The sequence below is a fragment of the Dryobates pubescens genome, chromosome 28 (assembly GCF_014839835.1).
Source record: "Dryobates pubescens isolate bDryPub1 chromosome 28, bDryPub1.pri, whole genome shotgun sequence".
Classification (NCBI taxonomy): Eukaryota; Metazoa; Chordata; class Aves; order Piciformes; family Picidae; genus Dryobates; species Dryobates pubescens.
Window position 1 is genome coordinate 5,687,408 of NC_071639.1, and position 23,238 is coordinate 5,710,645.

Below are 23,238 nucleotides of genomic sequence, written 5' to 3' on the forward strand. Positions count from 1 at the left end.
TTATGTTGCCATATGGTAATGTTCACTTTTCTGTGTATGAGTTGTTATTATAGATCTCTCTAAAAGGCTTTCACTGTCTCCCTAGGCTACACTTTACTACAAAGCATTTTGCATATCTTTGTGTAAAGTACACCCTGTGTTAAAAGATGAAAATCATTGATTGATTCAGTTCTCAGATGTTAAACTGCTTTTGCAGTTATGTGCTTTCTGCATTTTGCATTTTTTGTGGTATCCATTTCTCTTATTAATGTTCTTTTAACAATCTCATCTTGTTTTACTTACTCTGATCAATACAGTAATAGCATATCCACTATTAAAATAGCATTTCATAAGGTAAAGAAAATATTTTCCATATTGTCTAGATGAAAAAAAAAATAGAAAATATACACCACTAGGGAACAGGGAGGTTCAATTATAATTCCTTTGTCTATTAAAGATTTGGTGTTTTTTTTAATCAAAATTTGCCAGCTGTCTGTTAAAAGATACAGAGAGAACTTTGACCTACAAGGCCAGTAGGAATCCTGGGCAGAAGTGCAACAGTCCAGAGGTTTGCAGCTGTTTAAGCTGTCCTGTTAAATCAGAAAAAAAACACACTGAAGTGAAGCTATCCATGTTACATTGGGGGAAATCCTCCTGTGTGTCTCATTAATAGAGCACTGAGGTGGTTCTTACTCTGAGAGGAGGGGAATGTTTTGGCAGATGCCTCCCCAGCTGGGAGCCTGCTGTGACTGAAGCTGAGCAAATGCCTGACCTGGGAAATGAGAGGGTCTTCCAAAACTCAGTTCATAGAATCACTGAATCATAGACTCACAGGATTCATTAGGATGTAAGGCACCTCTAAAGGCTGTCTAGTTCAACCCCCCTGCAGTCAGCAAGGTAGATAAGGTTGCCCAGAGCCCCATTAATCTTAACCTTGAATGTCTCCAGGAATGGGACTCACACCATCTCCCTGGGCAACCTGCTCCTGTGATCCACGTCCCTCATAGTAAAGGATTTCTTCCTATTGTCCAATCTAAACCCTAACCTGCTCTAGTTTCAAACCACTGCCCCTGGGTCTAGTGCTATAACCCCTGTAAACAGTCCCTCCCTCAGTTTTCTTGTAGCCCCCTTCAGGTACTGGAAGGCTGCTATGAGGTCTCCTTGGAACCTTCTCTTCTCCAGGCTGAGCAGCCCCAACTCTCTCAGGTTGTCTTTGTAGGAGAGATGCTCCAGCCCTCTGATCATTGCCATAACCAAGCCTGTGTCCATGTGTTGAGGGCCCTAGAACTGGACAGAGCAAAAATTAATCCCACAGCACCAAAACTGTGGGTCCTCCATGTTTCTGAGCTGAACTCAGAGTTCCTCACAGCTACTGCTGTGCCAAGGAGAGGATATAGCAAGGGAAGCCGCACGCTTATGACCCCCAGACACAGTATGTTTCTTCTGCATGCCAAACCTCTAAAAAAAAATCTACTTGATCTGGGAGTGATTGAATTTATAGGAATATATATTTGTAACTAATACTTCAAGATAGGATCTGCAGAGTAGGCATTTTTTAAAGATGAGCAGAGGAGCTGTGGCTAGTCTTGTGATTTCTATTTTTTCCTCCTTTCACCAAAAAATGCTTATTGAAAAGGCTTGGATGGGAAAAGATTTCTTGGATGCTAATCAAGATGTGAGATTTTATCTATTACTCTAGATATCATTTTGCTCTATGTAGGTCTGCAGGTTTTGCCTGCATTTTTTTTTTTCTGCATAAAATTGCATTAAAATTAAATGATAAAATTGTTTATGGAAAAGATAAATTAAAACCAGTCCAGTAACATCTTTGGAGGCTGGAGTCTGTACAGAGAAACATGTCAAGACAATTCTACTTTCTGCAGAAAGAAAAGGAAAACCTGGATTTGATCACATGGCTCTCTCTCTGATTTGTTGGGTTTGGGGTTTTTGTGGTTATTTTTTGTGTTGTTTTTAGTCCAAGTGCAATTAGCATTCCTTTTACATTTTAGAACCAAGGTTACAGAACTACAGCCTGGGAATGAAAAAAACAAACCAAAAAACTCAAAAGCAAACAGTCTCAACATATTTATAAACTTGCAAGAATAATGACAGGCAACCAGCACCAGAACAAGAGGACACAGTCTCAAGCTGCACCAGGGTCTCTGTTCAGGAATTTGGGGCTACCCCAAAGCCAATGTCACTCTCTCCTGCAGAGTGGATCTACAACTCTTCAACTGCTTTTGTCTGCAGATAAAGTTAGTAGAAGTTAGTAGTTTCAGCATGTCAATGATGGTCACTGAAGAAATGTCACCAGAACAAGAGGACACAGTCTCAAGCTGCACCAGGGGAAGTTTAGGCTGGAGGTGAGGAGAAAGTTCTTCCCAGAGAGAGTTGTTAGCCATTGGAATGTGCTGCCCAGGGAGGTGGTGGAGTCACCATTCCTGGAGGTGTTCAAGAGGGGATTGGACGTGGCACTTGGTGCCATGGTTTAGTCATGAGGTCTGTGGTGACAGGTTGGACTTGATGATTTTTGAGGTCTCCTCCAACCTTGGTGATTCGGTGATTCTGTGACTTTTAACATAAAAAAATGTTTAAGGTTGAGTATCTTTCACTATCTCCTACTTTACAACCTTTTAAAAGCCAACTCATTAGAAGTTGTTCATATACACCAGTCTGTGTATGGTCTTCCTGAAGGATGCCAATGCTACATAGAGGATAGCTAGTCAAAGATGATTTTAAGTTCCATACTGCCCTTAAAAACCTTTATGGTAAGATTTCACTTTTCTGCTGCAAATGGATACCTTACCAGAGGAGAACAAGAAAGACCCCACAAACCAAACCAAATCCAACCCACCCCCAAAAATAAATTAACACCCCCACCCCCCCCACAACAAACCACAACTAAAACCCCTCAAAGGAACCCCTAAAAACTCAACAAGGCTTCAGAAAGAAAATAAATAGTTGTGCACTGTGTTAAGTTCCATTTGACTGGGCAAATTGAGGCTTTCAAGCTGAAATTAGCCACAACCATTCCTTTCTTTTTTTCCCCCCTTCTTTTCCTTGTGGCTGATATATTGAAACTTCTCAGTTTATCTCAAAGAAACAAATCTTATGAGATGTATATAACAGCTCCCATGTTTACAGCTAATACTTCAGGCTTGGGGATTTCTATCAAACATTCTGTCTGATCTCAGCTTTTCAGGAAAAATAAATATATTCCTAAAAGATAATTTTGTATTGAAAGGGGTTTTTTTGGGATTAATTTTTTTTTTTTTGGCAGCCCTGATAGATATTAAAAATTACCTAAACATATGAAAACCAAAAGGAAAGGTCCCAATGACTGTGTGATCAAACTGTTTTAATGAGCACATAGTAATCCAGTGATACATTTCTGGGATTCTGGTTCTGAGATTCCACTCACCATTAATTGCTGAACCTATTTTTTTCCTCAGCAAATAGGATGCTGTTTCAAACTATGGCAAAATAAGTGCATGCTTAATTGTCTTTAATGTAACAAGGAAAGGAGGAGTGGGATAAATCCCATTTAGAAAGTTGGAGTCTATGAAAGAGTGCCTTACAATAAGGTCTTTAAAGAGGCTGTGATGCTTTGTTGTCAGGAGAATAACAAGCACAGCGTTCTGAAAATGCCTTCCTTGCAATGCAGCTCCCTCTCTGCAGAATCTTGCAAAAATAAGATTAACAAAAAACCCACCCTGAAATCAAAGAACTCTTTAACATGAGGAAAATGATGTCAGCAGGTCATCTTCTATTCTATTGAAGCTGCAATAATGTAGAAACAATTGAATGTCTGTTGAACTGGATTTAACTGACGTTTGTGCTGTTCTGGCCATGCTGAATTCCTGCATTTTTGAGGGAACATGAAGCTTGCTTGTGTGCTGTATGCTATTCAGCTTAGACAAATTGTCCTGAAATATTGGGCCATATTCTTTGTATTTCTGATAGCTGTTGAGTATATGCCAGGCAAAGTATCAAGTGGAATGAATAAAGGCAGCTAAGGTGAAGTAGTTGAGCTTTGCTGGATAGGTTTAGGACCAATCAACCTCACTTCACAGCAACATTTATAGTTGAGAACAGCATGCTGTTTTGGCTGAGTGTACACGGGAGCAGAGGGTCTGCACCAAGAAGAATGAGAAATAATTTTCCATGACCTCTGCCAAAAGTAGTCTTATGCAGCAAGTGAAAGAGATGCTGTGTAATTCTGTGAAATACAAAAGAAGAAAGATAAGAAAAAAGAACCCTCTAACCTGTAAAAGCACATTCCAAACTGTACTTTTGATTTCCAACGAGATGGATAAACAATTTTGAAACCATACTTAAGAGGCATTGCAGCCTGGTGCATCACACAGTGGATGAGCACACAAACTGCTCAGCATTTGCTCCAGTAAGAGGCAATTAATCTCCTGTCATATTTTCAGGAAAGATCTTCTGACATATGACTTCAGGAGAAGTCGTTCTGTACCTCAAGCTGAAGATGCTAGGAGTCCTCAGAACAGGGCAAGACCCAAGAAAACACTGGGGACAAGACTGTGCTGCTAGCAAGCTAGTAGGGAAGTCACCTAAATTAGTCATATGTGTCACTCCAACACTGAATGGTGGTGGTAAAACCCTTCTGTTACAGGCTTTGGTTCTTCAATATATGCACAATACACCACTTTAATTCCCCAGTTAAATATTTCCTGTTGGGTTTTTTGTTTGGGTTATTTCTTTTTTTCTTCCCTGTGTTTCTTCTGTTGTGAAATTTGTTTTCTTTCCTCTAAATGATGTATTAGTAGTTAGCTGGAAGTTGCTCTAATGCACAAGTTACTTTATTTTCCTCCTGGCCCCACAAGGATAACTGTCACCCTCACCAGCTGGTACTATCTAGATTAAAAATAGACATCAGCTGCACAATTGCAAATTTCTCCTGAGGATACCAGCAGCAAGAGAGTTGACTATAATTCTTCATACAGACAGCTTCTAGAAACACATTAGAAATGACATCCCTCTCATCTTCTAAAGCTCTTAACACCACTCACTGTTGCCTTGCCCTCAGTATCTATTTCCACCAACTCTTCAGGATAATCAGCTGCCTGCTACCAATTAGACTTGATAAACTAGCAAGGATACAGCCCCATTAAATTGCTGGCAATAGCTGTAAAGGTTTTAACTGCTCAAAAGCAAATTATTAACCTCTGGTTCACCAGGACTCTGAGTAGGACTCACTTTCCTTTTTAGACTTAGATACTTACAAGAGAAAGAATGTTAAAGCACTGTTACCTGTAAGAGTAACTGGCAAAATGTACTTAGTAAGAACAACATATTATCATTTCAGGTGAAATTCCATCTGTTCAGTTATACCTTTCAAACAGTAGATACATTAAACTTGTATTCCATCCACTACTGTATTTAAGTAGAAGCAGGATGGCTTTAAGCATGAGGAGAAAATATTCAGTGTCAGGGATCAGAATTAAACTGCCAGTTCTTTTCCTGACTTTGAGCCACTTTGAGTAAAGCATTCTTGTCTTTCAGATAGGAACACTAACCTTTTCCTCACTTTGCCTCTTATATATTTTCAATTTTTATTTGATTTTGGATATATTGCATCCATAAGATGGAAACTTATCAGAGGGTGAGGTTCAGGAGATGCTTCAGCAATGCTGGATTGCTACTCACTGCATCAGCCTCTAATGAAGCAAGATGCTGGGCTGTGCTTTCTCACTAAGAGAAGAAATGTACCTCTCATAGTGTTTGAACTCCTCTGTTACAGAAGTGAGATATGTGGTAACTCCATGTGGTACCTGAAGCATTTTAGGCATTATCATAATACAATACAATTAAAATAGACAAGAATAATGGTATTCATTTTGTCATATTAAATAAAGGAGGTAACACAAAATAAAACCCAGAAACACAAGAGCAGACAAAGAAGGGAATTAGGTTTCAGGAATCCAGAGAATCTCCTTATGGTGCTGAGGGACATGGTTTAGCATCGGAGTTGATAGATAATGGTTGGACCTTATGATCTTAAAGGTCACTTTGTAGTGCACAGGCAGTGCTGGGCTATCATTAGACAACGTGAACTGGTGTTAATGCAAATTAGCTGAGGAAGCTAGTGCCCAAACTGCATGTTCAGCAGGGATTTTCAGTACAGCTGCCTGCAGTACTTATCCTCAGCTGATCATGAGGGCCTGCTTTGGGTCAACAGTAAATAGAGATATCAGCCTGCTAACAATATCATCAAATATATCTCCTGTCAGCATCTTGGAATGATCAGTGAGGACACTACCAGCTTCCCATCTTGGGGTTATTTAATGTAATCACCCTGCATGTTCCGAATATCTGCACAAGACCCAAGGTCTAGAGAAGTCACTGTCAAGAAGTATCCATATTTAAGGAAATTAAATACTTATGCCAAGAAATAGAAGGGGACATGTTGTGATAAGTGAAGAAAACAAACAATGAAATACAGCTTTTAAAATACATACTCCCTTACAATAATTTAATAAACCATGCTGTCATCTTCTAAAGAATCAGGATGGTTGCCGTGGTGACAAAGATTATCCTTGCTGCTGGTTGATTTTGTCATCCTTCTAAACATGAATTCATAATATTTAGGATTTATTAACAATGTGTCATACTGATAGAGATAAATTACATACTTTAAACTGGCCATGAAAGTCTTCTATGATATTATAGCTGCTTTGTCAACTCAGCAATAAGATGTGATGTGATTACTAGAAAGTTAAAGCTATTTGTCATAAAAGATGAAGCAGAGAGTATCAAAACTCTCAGAACAGGAAAAAAAACCCTTCAACAATCTAATGTGTTTCCTTGTTTTAAATATTTTGGACTTAGCAAAGAGTCACTATTTTGCTGTATATTGATCCACATCAATATACGCTGAGATTAGATTTATTTGTGCTGGGGAAATTTAGGTTGTAATATATCAGAATTTATGAGCTCCAGGCTGCAATGTTTTTTATGATGCTTCAGACTGTAATGGAGAGCTTGTGAGGAGACCTTAATGATGGCACACTTTTGCAATATATAAAAACATATAGACACGTATACATGTGTTATGAAGATGAATTTCACTTCAAGGAATTTATGGGGATTGTGATATGTGGAATCCTAATTGTAGCAGCAAGCTAGCTGAGATTCTCAGTGTACAGAGCTGTCTGGAAGGTGTCTTTTTGTGCACCTTACTGAAGGATTTCTGTCAAGTAAGCTTCAGGGCTGATACAACTCGAGGCTAATTTACAGTTGTTGCTCCAGACATATTTTCCAGTCAAACTCGCAGTAAGAAATTCCCTAAAACCCCAACCATTTTAAACCAAACTTATTTTTTAAGTAACAAAAGTTAGTACTTATTTTTTTCCAGAAAAAGAGGCCTTTTATTCCTGTGGTGACACACATTATAGATGGCAGGAACTCAGTGGAGCTGAGCAAACAAGGAGTATTGTCTGTGTAGATGACTCTGCCTGAAGAATGATTTATCACTTTGTGGGCCATACTCACCTCTGTGTGTAGGATGACCTCTTGAGCTGGGTGAGGTGTCTCTGCAGTATGTTGCAATGCAGAGGAAGTGACTCAGCTTTCTTCAAGTCAGGATTTGGAGGCAGTCTGGCACAGTGGCCTGGAGAACTGCTCAGGTGTGCTCAGAATAAGGGAGCAATTCTTCTTGCCTTGCACATTCCTGAAACTTAACTTAGGTAACTTAGTACTTAGGTAACTGAGTACTTTAGGTAACTTAGTAGTTACCTAAAATACTTTACTTATCCTTTTAATCAGAACAGGTTGGAAAAGTTTGAAAATTCAGTGTCTGGATTCTGTCACCTAATATGAAAATTAATAAAGAAAAAATCCCCACATCGTTTCAGAAAGAAAAATAATCCAGGCTCAGCTGAAATACAGCAAATCAATAGGGCATGATTTCTTCCTAATCACAACCTCTGAGGTCTGTAGAACAATAAATGAACTACCCAGTTCAGTCTGCAAAGAACAAGATGAAAACTAAATAAAAAGTCCTTTTAGCTTAATGACATTGTATAATTAGCTTAATTATGCTGCCATACATTAGTGGCTAACAGTGATATGCATTTTGGCCTTTGCTACCCTTTATCTTGGTGAAATAATGTTCTCTCTATCTGCAGACAGCATAGCCTGATGTCATAGAATAGTTATGTTTCTCACAAACCAGACACAATCATCATTTCAGATGGCAAGTACTACCCCATAAATCATTCTGCATTTATTTTCAAGGACCTATGCAAAATCAGAGTTGGGAAGGGAAAATACCATTTTCTCCTGGGTGTCTTTGGCAATGTTTTGCCATAGTAGTTTGTAAGGTGGAAGATTTCGATTGTCTTCAACAGGCATTAAAGTAGCTCCTTAGAGCTGGGATGTAATACGTACAGCTTCTTCTCTGTTCAGTTAATTTTGGAGTCAGTGTTGATATTTAGACCTTGCAGACCTAAGACTGAACACAGAAGGAGACCTCTCCTACACAGTCTAGTGAGATTTGCATGTGTTTCGGTCAAAGATGAATTTGATCCAGTATTTTATACCAGTTTCCTTCTGCAGGAAATATATGACAATACCATAAACCACACACCCTGTATAGCCTTAATTACTTCATTGTGCACCTAGAAGAAGTGGCCTTTCAGTTTCCATCACTGTATGCAAACAGTGCCGTGCAAGCTTGGTTCCGTTCTGATTTGCTTTCTCTCAAATTCAATGAAGGCATTTTCAGTATTATGCTGGTTTGGGCACAATAAAGAGAATAGTAAAGAAGCTGCAGAAGTATATAGCAGTAATTTAATATCAGTGTCACAGGAATTTTGTCTGAAGGAAATGGCATAGCAAGGGCAAGTAAATACCATATGACTTTGTCTTCTAACAGGCAGTTCTCAGCGATTTGGTATACAGCATGATTAAAATGAGTCATTCTCTGAGACAACAATCCCTAAGCTGGGAACTTTTATCTCTGGAATTTGTATACAGCCTTGAGCCTACCTTTTATTGTGTGCTAGAGCTAGCAATTCCATATGTGGGCTTTAAAAACAAAAAAATGAAAATACAGTAAAATGAACATTTTTTCCCTTCCAAAGGTAATTTGGAAAACACTAAATATTAATCCTGCTAAACAACTCAAGATACATAAAGAAAAATGTTTAGAAAATGCATGGGGGTTTTTTTCTGATTCATGATTAATAGATGTTACTGGCTAGCTGTTATAGCTCAGCAAAAGCTATTCTTGACTTTAGATAGAGCTGTATTGCTCACTTGAAAACTGAATCATAAGTCACTTAATGGATTTTTGTGCATATAGTTTGCATACATACAACACTGATCTTTAATGTACGATGATAAAGCCATGACTCTGCTGTAATATTTGAAGCATTTCATTGTAGCTCTTTTTTATTCTGGGAATGCATCTGATATTTTTGTGTGAAGATTACTTCAATATTGATAACTCTTTTGCATTGCTTTCAGAAATTCAAAAGCAGAAATCAGAGAGGCATGAAAAACGAACACCACCAAAGGGTAACTTCCTTTTTTTTTGGTCTGTTTTCCCTATATAAATATATGCAATATACAGTGTACTTTTTAACTGCTTATGTTACCATTGCTGGTTTAGAAGACCATTCAAAGATCATTTGGCATAGACTGTAAATGATAAAAAAATTGTGTGTAGCTTAAACATTGACAAATACCGACTTTGAAGGTTTGTGTGATTGTATTGTAAATAGGTTGTGATCATATTCTCCTGCCCAAAACTATCCAGACACCTTTGTTTTGGTTTGGTTTTGTTTGGTTGGTTGTTGGTTTTGTTGGGGTTGTTTTGTAGCAGAGGTGTGAGAAAGTAGTGTTGATGAACTTCCTCTGGTGCAAAAGGCATGAAGTGTTGGGCAAGGAAGAAAGCAAATTTATAGGCCAGTGGATGCCATCCAAGTTAGGAAGTCATAGTTAATGTTGAGCCAGGTGTGTATCAGAGATAAGAAAAGCCTCCATTTTAAGAGCCTACTCTTTCTCAGACTGTTTAATCTCCTCTAACTGGCACTTTCCAAAAAATTCACAGAGTCACTGGTATGGACTGGTTTTCAGAGGTCATGTAAACAAAGAGGTTTCCTGGGATATGTCCATATGATTTTTTTGCCTAAGAAAGTGTCCTCTGTAAAGGTTAGGCCATATAAAATGTGATGAGCACCTCTCTGATGTACTAGTGCTATGCTTAGCAGTAGCAGGAGAAAGCAAGAAAGCTTGTGAAACATGGTGTATGTACCCAAACTCTCCTTCACACAATTATATTCATTTCTGTCTATATTCTTTATACATTTTCATAGGATATTCACCTCTAGTGCTAGCTATTTAGTTCCCTGCTAATCAGGGTCATCTGGAGTGCCTAGAACTGCTTCCCAACTATTTAATAAATCATGTTGCATGATAATGAATTTTTTAGGGTATCAGTAGGCTAGCCAGGCAATAATGAACTCAGATCCATTAACAAGACATGACAGCTAAGATCTTTTCAAGCACTGTATTCTAAAAACACAGATGAAGTTGCCTCTTGTGTACCATTTCATCTATGCAGAAGTGCATTGCTTTACCCACAAGAATGTTAATGTTGCAGAAATAATTAGTGAGAAGTTACAAGATGCCAGGAAAAAAAAGCACTCAGGTGTCATTAGTTAAGTCCCTTTATGCCTGATAATGCAGCCTTTAATTACACAATCACTTAATGAAGCATAGGACAAATTGTTTTTTTCCTATTTTTTCATTTTCATATTTAGTCCCCAAAATGCTTCTTATACATAGGAGGACCAGTGGCAAGAAAACATTCTGCCTGGCCACAAGCTAGGGCATGACACAGGTGTGGACCTTTAGGGAGTTTTAGAGATAATTGCGTGCCTCTGAATTGACAGGAGCCTCTCTGGATTTGTTTTTGGGTTTTGGTTAGGTTGGTTTTGTGGTTTGGTTTATGTGTTTGTTTGTTTTGTTTTTTTGTTATTTTAAAGAAGTTATCTCTGAATTCAGCCTGATTTGACAAATAGATTCCAGGTTCTTCAAAACAATTTACTTTTCTATCCATAGCACGTATCTGTCCTTCCTACCCTTATCCTTAATAGAGAGATGCTGATAATGGAAATATTAAACATCACAGAATAAAGCTGTCTGTGCTTTAGCATATGGATAAATGATGAGATTAACAGACAAATGTAATGTGTAACCATAATGCAATCTGGTGTAGCCAGAAGATAAAGTATTTGAGACAGCTATATAGATAAATAGAGCTGGACCACACAAACCCACATAAATTAACAAAATTAGCATCATTAGTGGCTTATTTACATCTGACACAGGGGCTCTCTACCCTGATTTCTGCAGATATGGCTACAGATATGCCTGAGTTAACTGTGAAGTAGGGTGACATGGTACAAAGAGCACCATAGCTGTAGTGGCTCAGGTACAGCTGTCACTTATTTCTGTAGCTGTACAAATTTACAGCAGCCTTGGGCAAAGCCAATGCTGTGAGCAATTTGATGACCACCAATAGCTGTCAAACCTAAACCTGTTCAGATGGATGTGATGCTGTCTGACTGTTGCAATTAAATCCCATTTTAAATGACACAAACATGTAACTCATGAGGCATTGTCTCATGCTTACATAGGCGTTCAGTGTTGGAGGGCTAATTCCAGCACAGGGTTAGGTGCGGCAGGGCACAGTGTGCACGCCTGGGGCTGGTCAGGGAAGATCCGGGCAAACTCAGAGACAAGCCTCAGAAGAGGCTACTGTGCCTTCACAGGCAATTGAAGTGGTTTGTAAGGAATACAAATGCCTCCACAGCTGATTAATTGCTGGGATTTCCTCACACAGTTGTTTTGGATATGGCAGCCCATGCCTCTCCAAGATCAAGCCCTTTCCCTTTTTTCCAGTGTTCCCTCAAGAAGGATTAAGTAATAACTATCTAAGGTTACTTTGCTTCTGAATAAAAGCTTCTACACAGAGATTTAATGCTCTCTGACTAATGCACTCTAACTTCATTGTATTAGTTCATTTATCTTCACTTTCCTGTGTGTTGCTCTGTGGACAAGCACTTAGTCAGTTAGCTGGAGCAAGCAATCTCTGCTTCATGCTCACTGCACTCATCACCTAGCTTCATACTAAGCAGCAGATTTAAGACTTACTCAGCTGGAAACTATTTTTACTTCCCTTAAGGATGGAATTAGTGCCTCCTTATGACTTCTCTTCTCTTTGCTTTTTTTTTTGGGGGGGGGTGGGGAATATCTCCACCTCAAACATTTCAAAGAAGGAAAACTAAATCGCATCCCCCTTAGCTGTCTTCCACTCGATGCAAATCAAATAAACCAAGAGGTGATTGAAATATGAGAACATCTCTCAGATATAGGCTATGCCCCTTGCTTTTAATTTTATGTGAAACACATAGAAATATTCTTATATGATGAAGTTTGGAATTCATTGTTAAATTACCTTAAAGTTTTCCATTATCATCTCCTATTTGAGATTATTTATAAATTTGCCACTTTCCAGCCACCGAGGAGGAAATTTTTCATGCTCATCTTTTTGCCTCAGGCTGAATTTTCATTCAAAGTCATATCAAAATGTTTCAGCAATTTCCAAAATCTAGGTTAGTGAAAATTAGGTTGGGGGGGTTGTATTTTTTTTTTTCCAAATGCAAATAACAGTTCATTCTGAGTTTATACTGTTTGGGGTATTTGCGAGGAAGCTCAAGAATGTGGTTTGTTTTTTTAAGCTGTGGGAAAATTTTATCGTACAGAATTGTCATAAAACTAATTCTAATTGTTATTATGATTTCTGGATGAAGCCAGCATCCTACTAAAAAGAAATAAAAAAGGTGAAAAATAAAAGAGGTGAAAGAGGCGATCTTTTAATTACAAAGTGTGTTGTGAAGCAAATATAATGGTGGAATTAAGGCTGAAGGAGCGGTTTTACTTCCAGCATTTTTCAGGTGAAGTGTGCTTGACTTAACAGCCTTAAAACCATTTTTATATGCTGTCTCTTTGTTGGTATATATATATATATATATATATGCAGAAGAAAATCCTATTAACTCTAATTTGTTTCACAGAAAAATAGGAATATGCCCAGCCTGGCTTATTTCTAAAACCTAATGCTTGCACCTATAGCAATGTGGGCTTGGAAAAGAAGCATGTCTTAAGCCTTTGTAAAGAAAGAGATATACAAGTGGCTACATCTAGAAAAGATCTGTAGAGTGTAAACTATTTTCTGTAACAGAGCCTTTAGGACCATCTATGAAGCTGAACACAAAAACATTCGGGGGTGGGGGTGAACCCAGAGTTAATATGCGAAAGAAAAATCATATGTAAGTTTGTCAGATCAAAAGCTTCCACGTACTTTGGTGTCCCTGCTGTGCTGCCACTGAAGAGTCAAAAATGGCCAGACATCACTGCCCTGAAATATGAACCCTTTAATTTTTGGCAACACCTGCCCTTCCTGGATAAGGTTGTACCCAAAAGCCATAGCTCTGAGAGCGTCTATAAGAGGTAGTGGTAAACATTACGATCTGAGATTAGCAAGTTCTGAAGCTATGGGGATATCAACACGCAGGATAGTGCTCTTGACGCCTTCAGCCTATCACTGGGAAGAGAAAAAACAATTTATGCTTATGCCAGCCTGGTCTCTGCTTATCCACATTCCAGGCTCCCTGCCCAGATACATCAAGTTACCTTTATTTCTGAAGCAGGAGCCGACTGATCCCCTCTCCACATTTTGTTTTTAGCTTGCAGGCTATACAAATATTCAGATTGCCTTGCATTTTAGCCATTTATATCACTCTGATGATGGGAGGGAACCTTAAATTAGATTTTGTGAAATATTTTGTGGTCCAATTCAAGGTCTGGTAACAATTCACTTACTGTCACTCAAGACTCAGTTTGTGGTTGGGTTGGTTTTTTTTTACCCAAAGCAGGAAACAGGGGACTACTGAGGAGAAACTAGAATAAATGAAAAAGACCCACACAACAGTCTCCCTTACACAAGTAAGATGTTCTGTGGCCAAAAGCAAGCTTTTGGGTTGCTAGTCTGTTCTGCATAGTTCAGCTATAGTTTTACTTTCATTTTTTGGCATAGAGACTATTGTCCAAGCTCAGGTTTCACCGCCACTGACCATCACAGAATGATTGTTTGCAAAACTGTACCATTGCCCCATCCAAAACTGACAATGCGCCATGTTTTGCACAGAGCTAGCACCTGCTAGTGCAAATGAAGATGTAAAAGCGTGCTACAGTTTCTGCAAAAATATCATTGAGTCATAGAATCAATAAGGTTGGAAAAGACCTCAGAGATCATCAAGTCCAACCTGTCACCCAACATCTCATGACTACTTAACTATGGCACCAAGTGCCACATCCAGTCCCTTTTTGAGCACCTCCAGGGTGGGGATGGTGACTCCACCACCTCCCTGGGCAGCACATTCCAATGGCCAACAACTCTCTCTGTGAGGAACTTACTTCTCACCTCAAGCCTAAACTTCCCCTGGCGCAGTTTGAGAGTCTAAGTTCTACACAATGCAGGGGATTGGAGACTGCTTTTGCTTGGTGTACTGCTAAATGTTCTACAGCAAATGCATGAGTTACAGTCTGCAGTTCATTCAGTAATGCCCTGCCAGTACTGCTGTGTCCTTCACAGCCTGGATTTTTAGTGTAAATTTGCTGTCCAGACTCCTAAAAGGCTTTGATAAATCTCCCTTCAATCTCTTTACACTGCACAGCTAATTGTTATCAACAATAGTTTACCTGTTACAACTGGAAATTTGTTTGAATAATGCAAACATTGTCTTGGTTTTGTGGGACAGTCTCAGACCAGCTGTGGGCTGCAGGCCATTAGCATCTCTGAGTCAGCCAGGACAGCTGACTGGAGCTGGCTCCAGGTGTATCCCAGACCATGAGCATCTCATTCAGTATAGAAGGGGAAGTTTGGCAAACTGATGGGAGCTTTGCTTAAGAGTCTCTTGTGTGGGCTTCTTCTTGCCCTGTTCCTCTTTTGCTTCTTTCCTCTCTGCTCTTGAAGAGTGTTTTCCTGGATATTGTGACTGCTGTGCTTTTCCAGGGCAGAGCATGATGTTATATATCCAGTATTGACATTGGTATTCATTTGGCCACTTCCTTAAGCCCATTTTCATTTCAATCTGTGGGTCTTTTCTCCTCTTCCTAATCATTTTCCCTGTTGGGAAGGGCTTATCAGGTGATAGAGCAACTGTTAAGATTTTAGCCCCAGGTATGGGCTGAACACACATCCAAGACATAATGCAATTACTGAATGTTTGGAATAATTACTCTTAAAGATGTGGACCTATTTTTTATAATGAAGTACTTAACCAACAAAACTAAATATTGTTTGCCCTTCTGTGAAATTACATTTGCTGCAAAGCTGGTGAAATGAATTATGCAAAGTCAGTTCTGTGCTTGTGTCTGAAGTTCACAATTGTCTCCTAATCAGAGTTGTGTTTTCTGTGGTTTACTTGTTGACAGAAACTTGAGCACTGCAAAGAAAACATTGGGTTGTTTTTTTTCCCTGAGATAGGCAAATGCTGGTCTTCTAATAGTACAGCTTGAGAAGGATCCTTTTTCTTTTGCCCATCCAAATCATTCTGATTTGGAATACAACCAGGTCCCAAAACATGGCCTGGCCATTAGAAGGGTAATAGAGTCCGTGAAGATTACTATTTGTCTGGTTCTAACAGGTCATGTAATTGGTTGTGTTTGAACAGCTGCTCTTCCTGAAGTTGTGCTCTGATTAAAAGAGATGTTTTCATGTTAATCCATCTTGTGGCTGAAGTAACAGCTAAAAATAAAGGAAAAAGAGCATGGAAAGCAATATGCTAATGATAGAAAGCTGTGCTGTCAAGGATTGAAAATAATTTCCTCTGTCAGAAATCTTTGGACTCGGATTGCTTGTGTAATAGGACCAAAAAAGAGATCCCACAAATTAGATGAAGTTTGCTGAATAATCACTTATTTTGTGAAAATATAGTTTAACATCTGAAGGCTTTTTCAAGAAGTAATGTTTGGCTTGGGCCTGGAATTAAATATTGATACCGAGAAGGTCTATACTTCATTTAGGACTTGTGACTCAGAGCTGAAGTCCGTTATTTGAATTTACAAATCATTCTCTGTGATCACTTTGAAGTAATATCTATACACAATGCCTGCAGATTGCAGATTTACTGTGTGTCTGGGTTTGGGGTTTTTTTAATTGTTTCTTTTTCTTATTTCCAGCAATTCACAGAGACAAACCTGAAAAACAAGAAAAAATGGAGAGGAAGGAACCCTTAAAGGGTAGGAATTCAACATATGAAGCTCTTTGGTTTCTTGCTAGTGGTTCAGCACAGTCTAATCTATTGACTCTTAGCCCTTTCTTGTAAATCCCAATTATGTTTAAGGGTGGAGGAGGTGGTGTGAAAGCCAGCTGGAAGGAGAATGAGGATTTTAAAAGCACTTTGAATGTATCACTCTGCTAAAAGGCTAAAATTATATTCAGAGATTAATGAATAAGTTTTTACTGTATTATTAACTTAGGTAAAAGATGCCCAGAGCATAAATAGGTGCTTTTTTTAGTCTTCCTGAATAAATCCAAGCATAATATTTGTTGTTAGGAATACTACTGAGCAAAACATAATGAGTAAATTATAATACATAGGGTACAATCCCTGGGGGCATTCAGCTTCAGAGACTTGCTGTAGCAAAAAAATAAACAAACTCCCCAGGCTCATTTCAGAGATGTATTCAAGAGGATTTACTAATGTGCTGGTGGTGTAAGCCAATAACAAATTGCTGATCTTCCTGCACTAGGCGTCAGAATCAGGATACTGCTTCCTCTCCACCCAAGACTCACGCGTTAGCTCTGGGCCCCAAGAGCCAACATCAAGTTTACCTCTTGAGAGGGAATTTTTGGCAAAGTAGAATGTTATGTCTACTTGTCAAAATACTTCAAGCCTTCTGAGAACATGTCCTTTACATGGAAAAAAAGTGATTAATGGCACCTCAGGCTGAAAGAAGAAACCCATTCTAGCGAAGAGAATAGGCTAATGGTCATAATAAATCACCCCAAAAATTCAAGACTCAATATCTAGCCACGGCTGATTTATTTCAGCCCAAGAACAAGAATCCCAGAACCCAAGTGAACGTGCACCTTCCTGACATCTGTGCCTTTCTAATGGCCTCTGATTGGAGCTTTCCCATTTCATATAAATTTAAATACATGGAGTTAACCTCTAGAGCCCTTCATGCTAATGGCATAGAAGTAAGTTCAGGCTTTGTTAGAATGGATATTTCTTGCTAGAAGCTGGACTGGTGGGACCAAGACAACATTTTGGGGGGGGGGGGGATGTATTGTAAATATTTTCCCTTTTCAAGATTTAGTTATTGAAAAGAGTTAATGACATCCTCCTCTAATTTCTAACCAGCTTCTGTGATCAAGTTTAGAAAGGTATCTAATAAGAGTAATTAGATATGTCTCAATCACTTCAGAGTAACTCTGCAGCTTATTCTCTCATACTTCATCACTATATTGCTAAAAACATGAGAATATTGCCTCCCTTTCCTCTTCTGCTTCCAGTTAGCTATGGAATTCACAGTACTGTAAAAAATTCCACTTTTCTCATGTTTGACAAAGGGAGTTTTACTAAATTGAGCTGAAATCTCCACAGGAGTTAGAGTTAAAGCCAGCTTGCAGTTCCACAGTTGATTTTTCCCAAGGGCTCTGAATCCACATGCTTATTTCCCATTGTCTGGAAAATGATTGTGCAAAATCCTAAGGAAAGTGAGTGGAAAATGTTACATGAATGAGTGGATAGCATAATGCAGTTTCCACTGTCATAATATTGGCTTTCACTTTGCACAGACTGGGTGTCTAATTATGGCTCTGAGATCATCACTGCCAGGGACTGATCTCCGCTAGTGTCCGTTACTAGCTATCTGTATCCATTACTGGTTATCCATCTCAAGCCAGCTGGAAAGTGACAGATGTCTCATTTGTGCATGTGATGCTCTTATGTTCCAGGACTGATTCCAGGCTTTTTATGAGCATTTACCTGACAGAGTGTTAGGTGGCCCAGGTGATGTCCTTTTTCCCATGCAGGCAGCAGCATTTACTGTAATCGCTGTGATAGTCATGCCATCACAGAATCATAGAATTGTTAGGGTTTGAAGGGACCTCAAGAATCATCCAGTTCCAACCCCCCTGCCATGGGCAGGGACACCTCACACTGTCACATCCATCCTGGCCTTAAAAACCTCCAGGGACAAGGCTTCCACCAGCTCCCTGGGCAACCTGTCCCAGTGTCTCACCACCCTCATGGTGAAGAATTTCTTCCTAACATCCAATCTGAATCTACCCATTTCTGATGTTGTTCCATTTCCCCTAGTCCTATCATTACCTGACACCCTAAAATGTCCTTGACATTGTTCTGAACAATCTCTCTTCAGGAAGACAAACAATTGCAAGTGATGATGTTACTGTAGGGAAGAGTTGAGGCATGTTGCCATGGCCAGGGTGGAAAGCAGCAACACCTTAGCCAGAGTCACCTGCTTGTATCCATGTAGTGTGCTGTGCAGGTCTGCATGGGATAGTGCAGGAGTCACACAGTTCACAGTTTTGTCTCCTAAGGCTTATCTTAGTAGAACTATTTTTTATTATAAAGCTTTTCCACAGCGTTGTTTAGGAGCTTTTTATTGGTTTTTGGTTTGGTTGTTTGTGTTGCATTTTGTTTGTTTGTTTGTTTTCACTCTGTATGAACACATTTCCTTCCTAGTGACACAAAAAGACAAACTGGACAGACAAGAAAAACCTGAAAAAAAGGAAAGGCATACAGGTAACAATTTGATTTCAGAACTTGTTTTAAATTTTGAGTTACCCCAGAACTAATTGTCTACTCAGCTTGCATTGATGTATCCCTTTGCCAAAAAATGATCAGAGGTCTCTTGCACCTCTCCTACAAGGACTGGCTGAGAGAGTTGGGGCTGTTCAGCCTGGAGAAGAGAAGGCTCTGTGAGAGGGACCTTATAGCAGCCTTCCAGCACCTGAAGAAGGGCTACAAGAAACCCAGAGAGGCACTGTCTACAAGGGTTTGTAGCACTAGGACAAGGAGAAATGGTTTGAAACTAGAGCAGGTTAGGTTTAGATTGGACAATAGGAATAAGTACTTTACTATGAATATGGTGGAACATTGGAACAGGTTGCTCAGAGAGGTAGTGGAGTCCCCATCCTTGGTGACATTCAAGGTTAAGCTTCATGGGGTTCGAGCAACTTGTTGCTTACTGCAGGGGTTTTGTGCTAGATGACCTTTAGAGGTCCCTTCCAACCCAGTGCATTCTATGACTGTGAAAAACGTTATAGAACTTCATGAATAAAGATCATGAGATCATATAACGGTTTGCAGATATAGAGACTGAGTAATGTTTTGTATTCCTTCCACACATTTGTTGATGAGGTTTTTTTCTGAGGAAGGGAGATAATATATTTTATACTCTGGGTTAGTATACTCTCCTAGTAATCTCTGAGTATTTCCCAAAGTCACAGTAAATATGGTTACTAAGAGAATATGATCTTCCAGGAGAAACACCTGACTACCTGGAGACAAAGGTTATGAGGCAGGCCATATGGAAAAAAACCCCACATTTAAAATGCAGTACTGAGTAGGGCTGGTCCATAGGCATTGGACAGGGCAGGACTAATTTTTTAAGCAGTTACTTGCAACAAATGGTTATCCAGCACTGCTTTATCTTCTGCAGTTCTTTCCTTTGACACACCAACACGAGGCTGGAGAGCACGTAGCAACACTCACGCAGACATTGTGTTCTTAGCAGAAACTCTTAGGCGGGAGTCAAATAGGCAGCTGAGTGTGTGTTCACACTCCTGGTCCCTGCAGTGTACCTCAGGGAATATGAATACATACAAAGATCAGCTCTGCACACCTGTGGGCAAGTTACTGTGTAAATATTAATCACCAAAAATTGGCAAATCAGAGCCCACACAGGAGACTATTTCAGGCTATCCGCCGCTCGGTGACTTGCACAACTCAAGTGTGTTCTGAAACCTGAGCCAGAAAGCTAGTCACTACAGTGTACTTTATTTCAATTTGTAAAGTGGAAATTAAAAGCAAACAAAAAACCCCAAAGAGCATTAGTTATAATGCCATTGCAATTAGATTTGTAATTAATTACAGTGTTTAATCATTCATAGCTGGAAAAAACTGGGGGTTGTTAAGCAGGGTTCAGAAAATCCTTCAGAAATGAACTAAACAAGAAAGCTGAAAAATAGCAATAAACCAAGAAATGGCAGTATGAGCAAAACAAACAAAATGAAGGAGTAAACAACATAAACAAGCATGACTCCTCTTGATTAATATCTTTCATGGGGTTAGAGTTGTACCAGAAAGACCACTCCTCCCTTAGCCAATGGCAAAGACTTCAGGGATAGCAGATGAGGGGTTTTTTGAAGTTCAAATCACAGGGTTTGGCATCAACAACAGACAGCAGCAGCTGAATCAATCTTTCTCTTCTTTGCATGGACAGCCATGATGCCTGCTTGTGTTTCTTGCTCTTTTATCTCCTTTTTCTCCCTGAAAATGCAGCTTTTCCCCTTGCTTACTAACATTGATGTTGTTATTTATTTCTAGCTATTCACAAAGAGAAACCTGAAAAGCCAGACAAACTTGAAAAGAAAGCACCTTCTAAAGGTAATGCAAATCATCAGATGTTGCCCAATTTTAAGTTTCCAGTGGGGAATGAGTATTTAAAGTATAAAGCTCTTCTAGTCTGTGATGTACATTTTGTGAATGCTCTCACTTTTCCTTGAGTAGGTCTTGATCAAACCCTCAGAGAAGACTTCCTCAGCATATAATATTATTTTTTTTCCTTAGGTCTTTTGTTTTGTTGCACAGAGGTACTGATGAATCATTCTTGTACAGCTAAAAAACCCCAAGTCTAAGATTATTATGCTTACATTCCTTGATGTTTTTTGCTTCACAATAGGATTCAGTAATTTGCCTCCAAAGAAAGCCTTCTCTTCTACATCAGTTTTCAGTCTGGTGCAGATCTAATGCAAGGGTGTTTACTATCCCTCAGTCTGGGTCTTCCATTCCATCCAAAAATAGATTTTACTTTACTTGCCTCTATTTTATTTTATTGCAATAACATTTTTATTTCAGTACATGAGTTGTTCTGTCCTCCATGGCAAAAGTGGCTTTGGTTAAGAGTTACATATCATAATTATCTCTATTCTGTGTCCAGTTCTGGGCCCCTCAATTTAAGAAGGACATTGAGACTCTTGAAGGTGTCCAGAGAAGGGCAACGAGGCTGGGGAGAGAGGTCTGGAGCACAGCCCTGTGAGGAGAGGCTGAGGGAGCTGGGGGTGTTTAGCCTGGAGAAGAGGAGGCTCAAGGGAGATCTCATTGCTGTCTACAACTACTTGAAAGGAGGTTGTAGCCAGGAAGGGGTTGGTCTCTTTTCCCAGGCAACCAGCACCAGAACAAGAGGACACAGTCTCAAGCTGTGCCAGGGGAAGTTTAAGCTTGAGGTGAGGAGAAAGCTCTTCCCAGAGAGAGTAATTGGCCATTTGAATGTGCTGCCCAGGGAGGTGGTGGAGGGGATTGGATGTGGCACTTGGTGCCATGGTTTAGTTAGTCATGATGTGTTGGGTGGTAGGTTGGAATTGATGATCTCTGAGGTCTTTTCCAACCTTATTGATTCTATGAAGGAACATTGTGTGTGAGAGGTGATTTTTCAGTATTCTTTCAACTGATCATTCCATCATTAGCTGTGATTTGGATAGGGGATTTAAAAAGTACAATCAGCTTGCACTTTTGTGCCGTATTTTAAAGATTAACTTTTTTTTTGGGGGGCTTGGCATTTGAATGTTTTTGCTCTGAGAGTGTTTTGGGATGGAGTTTTTTAGATTGATTTTTGGGATTTTTTTGTTTGGTTTGGGGTGGGATTGTTTTTGCTTTGAATTTTTGGTGGGTTTTTGCCATGTATTGCTTTTCAGAAGCCAAATATTTCTATAATGAAGTTGGGTTTCAATCTTTCCCTCTTCTTCTATTCAGTTAACTCTTAAAAACCGAAACTACTTAGTGTATCTTAACAACAGTCCATGATGTCATTTAGATTAATCTGAGGATGATGTGATGCATGAATTAATTAGGCTTAATTTTAATATATTGAGACACCTCTCCTATGAGGACAGATTGAAGGAGTTGGGGCTGTTCAGTCTGGAGAAGAGAAAGCTCCAAGGTGACCTAATTGTGGCCTTCCAGTATCTGTAGGGGGCCTACAAGAAGGCTGGGGAGGGACTTCTCAGGATCTCAGGTAGTGATAGAACTAGGGGGAATGGAATGAAGCTGGAGGTGGGGAGATTCAGGCTGGATGCGAGGAGGAAGTTCTTCACCATGAGAGTGGTGAAGCCCTGGAATGGGTTGTCCAGGGAGGTGGTTGAAGCCCCATCCCTGGAGATGTTTAAGACCAGGCTGGATGAGACTCTGGCCAGCCTGCTCTAGTGTGAGGTATCCCTGCCCATGGCAGGGGGGCTGGAACTAGATGATCCTTGTGGTCCCTTCCAACCTTGATTGATTCTATGATAATATAGATTCAAAAGTACAAACCACTCTTTACTGGACTTGACCTTACTCTAAGGAAGAATATAAAAGAGGAAGCAGGAGCAAAGAAAGATGAAAAGAGGAATGGAGACTAAAAGCCCTAAAAGACTCTGAAAGTTAGCCATTTTCCAATCTCTCTTTGAAGGGGACAGTTGGTCATCTGTTCTACTTTCAGTGTATTCTTTGGCAGCATAGGATTTTTTAAATAAAGTAAAATCATGCCAAAATAATTCAGAAAAAAAAAATTCCTATTGTCTCTGCAGACCTAAAAAGCAAAAACCTTCAAAGCATCACTGAGATTTTGCTAATGAACAGCCAGCCTGCTCATTCATTTATCTTCTGCTAGGTAATGGAGTCATCACTTAATGATTTAATGCATTTAATAGCAGCCATGACTCTAGTCACTGGCTGGAAAAAATTATGAAGAATTTGGACACTTTGTAGATTGGGAGATTTGCTGCTGTGGTGTGACATGCAGCCTTGCTATCTTCTCCTGAATAGTTTCCATGCCATGCAAGTCCCAGTAGGAGAATTCTGTGCACAAGGGCACTTGTCGCCCTCGGCACTTCCCAAGGCACATTTCTGCTGCGATGTGCTGCTGAGC

At 39.5% G+C, this 23,238-nt stretch overlaps 1 protein-coding gene across 1 annotated transcript in view; it reads left to right on the forward strand.

Annotated features, from left to right (window-relative positions):
* The window catches only part of TRDN (triadin), a 96,997-nt gene that overhangs the window by 47,473 nt on the left and 26,286 nt on the right, over positions 1-23,238 (forward strand). The window contains exons 6-9 of the mRNA XM_054173987.1: positions 9,475-9,525; positions 16,261-16,320; positions 18,795-18,854; positions 20,661-20,720. Coding sequence (XP_054029962.1) covers positions 9,475-9,525; positions 16,261-16,320; positions 18,795-18,854; positions 20,661-20,720 — 231 coding nt within the window. The remainder of the gene's footprint in view (positions 1-9,474; positions 9,526-16,260; positions 16,321-18,794; positions 18,855-20,660; positions 20,721-23,238) is intronic.